The sequence below is a fragment of the Mandrillus leucophaeus genome, unplaced genomic scaffold, assembly GCF_000951045.1.
Source record: "Mandrillus leucophaeus isolate KB7577 unplaced genomic scaffold, Mleu.le_1.0 Scaffold76, whole genome shotgun sequence".
Taxonomy (NCBI): domain Eukaryota; kingdom Metazoa; phylum Chordata; class Mammalia; order Primates; family Cercopithecidae; genus Mandrillus; species Mandrillus leucophaeus.
Window position 1 is genome coordinate 1005815 of NW_012108252.1, and position 7316 is coordinate 1013130.

Here is a 7316-nt window from a genome sequence, read left to right on the forward strand (position 1 = left end):
AAAAAAAAAAAAAAAAAAAAAAAAAAAAAAAAGGAAACAAAAGAAAAAAGAAGTAATATCCAAACTCTGAGCCTAAATTCACAAAACTAAAATTCCAAAAATAAGGGACTGTGTAAAAAGTATGGAAAGAACAGACTTAAACAGGAAAGTATAAATATTCACAGGTGTTTTTTTTTTCCCCCTTAGTTTTGCTAGAAAATGTGCTACAGGTCTAAAGACTTTTCTCTACAGGAAGTGCTTGCTTAGAAAACCACAAGTGAAAATATTTGAACAAATCTATTCTTTCTTGATAAGTAATGAAGTGTAGAGATTTACTACAATTTTCTTGCGTTTTAAACACTTAGTGTTTAGGGCAGTACTTCTGACATCCAGCAAAATGCTGGCTACATAGTAGGCACGCAAAAAACATTTTGTTAAATGAATTAAAATTAATGAATAAATATTCAGATAAAAAAATTCTCCTCTTGTAGTGCATACTCCTGTGAAGCTGCCTCGCCTACCTAGCAGCTAATCACGTTTCTCCAATTTCCTGGTGCCAGCATGTTCTGTTCACACATCAAATAAAAGTGTGCCAAGCTAGTTTTTTTTCTTACCCAAACCTACTCCTTCTTGTTTCCTATTTATCAGAATGCAACCACAATCCTCCTACCCACCTGTTCCTCATTTTCTTTGACAAATGCTGCCTTTCCGGCCTGTACAGACTGACACTCACTGACGATATTTTGCTTCTACCCATGTTTCCCACAATTGGTCTCAATTTCTGCTGCCACAGCCTCCACTACCTTTTGGTTGGACCAGTGAATACCCTCCGATTTTCCGTTGTCAGTCGCTTCTCATCAATCTATTCTTAATCTTGTTGCTTGGTTGCACCTCCACGCCCTCATCCTCCACCAAACAACCCGGTTAGCATAATGATTAGGAGAAGGGATTCTGGCTCTGCGCATAACATATTGATTGATCAAGAATTTAACCTCTGGAGCCAAACTGCCTGGCTTTGTCTGCCATTCGGGGACTTCTCCCAACCTCATTTCTCACTTCGTAGTCAACCCAAAACACCCGCCTCCATCTCCCACCTAGCTTTTGCTTCTCACTTAACTTTTAAAGTCCGGCTCACATGTCACTTTACCCACTTCCTAGAATTGTAATCTTCGTCTCGGAACTGCTCTCGCACGGCAGCTTTACCTCTCAGTACCTGATTTTGTACCATTATGTGCGTTTTATCTCTTTTTATAAAAAATATCTTTCAGGGAAAGCATAGTTCTTGAGGGCAGGATATTACTGTTTTATTTTTATATCTCCAGTAAGTCAGTGTGACTTGCACTGTGGTTGCTCGATAAATGTTAGGTGAATGACATCAATTTACAGAAATAAATCCAACTCTGAGCGTCTCCCCTTGAGGACCGTGTTTTGTTCATTTGCATGCTCTTCAGGTCCTGCGCCGCGCCCAGGATGGGCAAGACGCTGGACCCTTATTAGGAGAACCGAGGCCGAGCCTGCTGCAGCTGCCGGGAACCCGTTCGCCCCGCCCACCCGCCTGGCGCCAGTGAGCATGCGGCTCCCGCGACGAGCGGTCCCGCCCCCTTCGGCGCCAGGGCGCACGCGCAGGGCTGGAGCCGGCGCGGAGGTGCGGGCGGCTGTGGCTGTCCACTCCGCTACTTTTCACTGTGCGCGCGCGCGGGGAACCAGTCGCCGGGGCTGCTTCGGTTGCCGCGGTCGGTGGTCGTTATGGACTCTCCATGGGACGACTTGGCTTTGGCCTTCTCCCGCACGTCCATGTTTCCCTTTTTTGACATTGCGCACTATCTAGTGTCAGTGATGGCGGTGAAACGTCAGCCGGGTGAGTGCGGGGCGCCGCGGGCCGGGCCCCTCAGAGTGCCCCTGACGGCGAGGACCGTCTAAGTCGGGTGGGCGGCTGAGTGGCCGCTAGCCCAGACAGTTCGATGGTAGAGTTGGAGGGGCGCCAAGGGCCGGTAGGTCCGACTTCCTGAGTGCAGATGGGGAAACGGGCCGGGGAGGACGGAGGCTCTAGTACTTGTCAAAGGAGGCGTGACCTGGGGTCCGCGACCCCGCAGCCGGGACGAGCGGGGTCGACCCTGCCAACCGCCGGCAGAAGTCCCAGGACTGACAGAAGCCGCCGCCGCGTTTCGGAACCATAGTTACCCGCGCCAGCGCAGGGCTTGCGCGGCCTCCTGGCCGCACCGCCACTCGCTCGCACAGTGTTTGAAAGTCACGGGAGGAGACAGCGGGTTTCTGACTTAGTCTCTTGGAGTAATAAATGGTTGCGGACTACTCTCCAGTTACGAAAGTTGTACAAGCACTGAAACAAAAAACCTCCTGTAGCCAGACCAGGATCCCCCTTCACGCAGTGTCCTGACATCCTGCCTAGCATGTGAGAAGCGAGTGCGTTCCCCTTTTCCCAGTCACTACGAACACAGTACAAGTAAGAGTTACCTGGCATAGTTTGACTATCTGCAGAACGGGGATATATCCTTGAAACAGCATTTTGAGTTCTTTCAGCAATGCGATCAAGGGACAGTAGTTGTATTTTATTGGATTTTACACCAGGGTGCGTTTGCTCTAATACTGCTTTACTTTTGTAGTTATTCTACTGTCCTTTTAGTTGTATGGACCTCTTCTTTCTTTGAGGTCAGGCATTTCTTTGCCTACTTTCTTTGTGTTCTTGCTGTCTTTCGTCGCCTTGCCCTACAGATAGTTGATGAGTGAGGTCTGGAGGATGATACTGTACCTTTTTTATGGACTGCTTACTGGTTTTAAAAACTCATTAGACCTCAGAAATATTTTTCATTTACGTTGAAGTTTGTAGCTCAGTTTAAATCATTGATACAAATTTTGACCTGGGTAAGGATGGTATTACTGTATTAAAGTAGAACACATTATCTGCATAAGGTATTATTTCCTTGATTTGAAAAAAAAGTTCTGTTGCTACTACATGTTCAGAATTTGATTAAAAAAATTTTTTTTTTGTATAGGCTGAATCAGATGTTCAAATTGTGGTCCAGGGACCCATGGGATTCTCTGACACTACCAGTTTAAAATTACTTTTATAATAATATGCAGATGTTATCTTTGTCACTCTCATTTTTCCAAAAGTGTACAGTGGAGTTTTCCAGAGGCTGAGTTGTGATACTGTAACATAAGGAAGTAGATATGAGAATCTAACAGTTTTCTATTTGAAGCCAGACATTTGTTAAAATGTACAACAGTGTGATTCTTCTCACTAAATGTTTTTTTGTTTTAGAAGTTATTTTTCATTAGGAATACATTATCATAATTATTATTATTGTTTTTGAGACAGAGCCTCTCTGTCGCCCAGGCAGAAGCGCAGTGGCGCGATCTTGGCTCCCTGCTGCAACCTCTGCCTCCCGGATTCAAGCAATGCTCCCTGCCTCAGCCTCCCGAGTAGCTGGGATTATAGTCGCCTGTCACCACGTTCGGCTAATTTTTGTATTTTTAGTGGTTGAGACGGGGTTTCGCCATGTTGGCCAGGCTGGAAGAACACATTATTTATGTTAACATTTAATACATGTACTTTTTAAAAAATGAAAACATGAAAAACAATTGTTGAATAGTGGACAGGTCTATGCAGTCCTACCCGCAAAGGCTAAGGAAACTGAGAGGCTGAGGAATTCAGTTTCTCAGAAAGAAACCTTTGAAAGGGACTTAAGAACAGAAGCCATGTCTTGGGTGGCCCCAAGAAGATGGTGGATCACCCCCATTACCCGACCCCCAACCCCCAACCAGGGATGTGTAGGACAGTTGCTTAAGGGCAGAATTTATGGTAAGTGAAATAGCGTTAAGGTTGTTTGACCTAAGGGCAAGATTGGTAAGTATATACTTTTACACAAGGAACAGTAGATAAAATATAAATCTTAGAAGCAATCCCAGAACTGGGGTTAATCATAAGTCAACATGGCGGATGTTGGAGTTGCTTTAGCCTCCACGACTATTTAAAATTTTCTCAGTTATAATTCCTAAGATGCTAAGTATTAATACTTGTAACCAACATAAACAAAACCCTTTGGGGTTCTCAAAAAATTTAAGTCAGATTGTTTAAAAGATATAATTTACATAGAGTCTATTCACCATTTTTAATACAAAGTTCTGTGTTTTTGGACAGACACATACCGTCATTTAACCACCATCACAATCAAGATATTGAACAGTTTCCTCACCCACCCCAAATTCCTTCCTGCACTTTTGTGTAAGCTGTCCCCCATCCTTGGTAACCATTAATCTATTTGCTAATTTTTAGGGATGTAGAGGGCTCCTGAGATTCCAAAAATTGAGAACCACGTGATTATTGAATACTAATATAGTATCAGACAGTACCAGTACTTGTAAAGAGGTAAAAATGATAGAATTCAGACGCAAGAGTGAACAGTGTAGCTGTTTAGCCTTTTACCTGAAATGTGTTAGACTGCCCATTTCCTTTGACAGTTCTATTATTGGTCTTCAATATCTTGCCATTCTGATGATCAGAAAACAATTTTTCATTTACATTTGTCATGGTACTGATGAGTTTGTGCCTCTTATTGGTCATTTGTATTTCCTGTAAATTGCTTGATTTTTTTTTGTCTATTTTCTTATTGGGCTGTAGGCTGTTGTCTTCTGTTGACTCTCTTTGTGGATCATGGATATTAATTCTGTTTATGTCTGTAGTCCTTTTTCCGCATAACTCTTGCTATCTTTTAACTTTGTTTATATTGTCTTTTATGGCAGAAGTTTAAACAATTTCATAGTATTTTTACTTTTTCATAAAAAAATCTATTAATTTTTTTCTCCTATGTCACTATTGGGATTCGTGTATTTTAAGAAGGACTTTCTCAGGCCTAAGGTTATAAAAATACTCCTCCTTGATCTTTTTTTTAAAAAAATTCTATGGTTCTAAAAAAGTATAGGTTCTTAATCTATCTGCAGTATTTTCTGTTGTATAGATGTTCCTTTGCAAGTATGATCATGGCTGGATGGAACAGTTGGAACTCAGTGGTCTCAACAGAGTAGGCTCTAAGCTCACTGAACTGGTTCTGCTCTCGACCTTTACTAAGATCATCCCTCCTGCATAGACCTCTTGAGTGTCCTTAGTTCTTGTTTGTTTTCATTAGCCTCTTATTTTTATTTATTTATTTTTTTCTGTGAGCTACTGAAATCCTTCCAGTGAATTATTTATGGCTTAAGTTTGTTGGTTTTTGTTGCTTGTAGCCAAGAACCCGAGTTCTATTTTTTTTTCTAGCCTCTTTATATTGAAGTGTGTTTTGTTGAATACTAATGATAGTGGGTGACTTTGTCTTACTCCTGATATTCCTGAATTTAATGAGAAAGCTTTTAAAGTTTTCTCAAGAGTGATGTTTGCTATAGGTTTTTATGAAGGACACTTTTAAGGAAGTTTTTCTTTATTCCCAACTTTCTAGGATTATCCCTATATCTTTACACCATCTGGTGAAGGTGACATAGTTTATCAAGTGCTATTTTTTTTTTTCAAAATCTATTGAGATCATATTGTGTTTCCCATTTAAAAATGTAATGTAGTGAATTACATTATTACATTTTTTAAAAATGATGAATCATCCTTATATTCTTGGACTAAACTACTTGATACATTATTTTAATTCATTAGGGATTTTGATTTGGCAGTACTTCATGTAAAATTTTTGCATTTATGTTTATAATAGTAATGAGCCTATTAGGTTATTTTATTGTGTGACCCTCAGTTTGGGCCCAAGGTTATGCTGTTTTTGTAAAATAGAATGGGAAGCTTTCCATTTTTTAAGCTTGGGATGGTTTATTTAATAGGTATTGCTTGTTCTTTGATATTTGGTAGACTTCAACTATGTAGTTTTATGTTTCTTGGTATATTTTAATGGGTAAATCTTATTTTTTTTCCAATCCAGACTTAAGTCGTTTTGGTAATTTATATCTCTCTCAGGAATCATCTATTTCTTTTAGACTTCCAAATCTATTGGAGTAAATGTTTACATTATATTGCAGAAAATTTCTCTGGATTCTCTAGTAGCTAATTCGTAAATGTTATCTATTTCACTTGAATCTTCTGGATCTTAATCACTTTATGTCCTATAGTAATTTTTTTACACCCCATATATGTCTTTTTTTCTTCTAACTCATTTTGAATAAGATACATTTGTTCAGGCTCTGTCAGTAGATGGAGTGAGTAGCTTGTATTACTCTCTATTTATGTGGTCAGCATTCCTTTTTCATATTCAGAACTGAAGCTAATATGTGTGTACTCCTCCTATTCCAACACCATTTCTTTTAGATTTTTATGTAGAATATGTATGCGTTACTTAATTGGCAACTTTTTCCTGTCCCCCCAGTGATTGATTCTCTAGAACTCACACCTACAGTAAACTATAATTCATATATATACTACTACCGGAGTTCTTCATATCTTTACCCTCTCAGACGTGTTACTCCTTGAGACTTTGTTTTGGTATGTACTCTACCACTGCCAGTACCTCACCCCCTACTTTCCCACCATTTATATCGGATCATTTGTACTGTCTGCCTAGATCTTAAAAAATGCCACCGGAGGCAAAATGAGAAAGGGGATTAACTCTTTTCTGCCTAAGGTGTGAAGAACTGCATCCCATTTTTGTTTGGTTCAGGTTTTAGGCTTTAAAATCCCAGGAAAGATAATACTCCTCCACCCTTCTCTGTAACTTTTGCTTCATAAGCAAAGACATAAAAGACATCAGGTAATGTAACAAGTGGGATTAATTTTTTTCTTTGTTTACCTTCATTTGTCTTGTGAACAAACATGTGAATCCTCCTGAACCCTGGCGTGTGATTGGCTATAGATTTCAGTCTGGGCTAATAGTGTAAGTTTTCTTGTTTATTTGTTTGTTTTTTCTTTTTTATTATACTTTAAGTTCTAGGGCACATGTGCACAACGTGCAGGTTTGTTACATATGTATACATGTGCCATGTTGGTGTGCTGCACCCATTAACTCGTCATTTGCATTAGGTATATCTCCTAATGCTATTGCTCCCCTCTCCCCCTACCCCACAACAGGCCCCGGCGTGAGATGTTCCCCTTCCTGTGTCCAAGTGTTCTCATTGTTCAATTCCCACCTATGAGTGAGAACATGCGGTGTTTGGTTTTCTGTTCTTGTGATAGTTTGCTCAGAATGATCGTTTCCAGCTGCATCCATGTCCCTACAAAGGACATGAAATCATCCTTTTTTTATGGCTGAATAGTATTCCATGGTGTATATGTGCCACATTTTCTTAATCCAATCTGTCACTGATGGACATTTGGGTTGGTTCCAAGTCTTTGCTAT

The 7316-nt window shown here is 40.3% G+C and overlaps 1 protein-coding gene across 1 annotated transcript in view; it reads left to right on the top strand.

Moving 5' to 3' along the window:
* Window positions 1-1594: 1594 nt before the first annotated feature.
* Window positions 1595-7316, top strand: part of TMEM38B (transmembrane protein 38B) — an 88412-nt gene continuing 82690 nt past the window's right edge. The window contains exon 1 of the mRNA XM_011966365.1: window positions 1595-1837. Within this exon, the coding sequence (XP_011821755.1) occupies window positions 1726-1837 (112 nt within the window). The 5' untranslated portion in view covers window positions 1595-1725. The remainder of the gene's footprint in view (window positions 1838-7316) is intronic.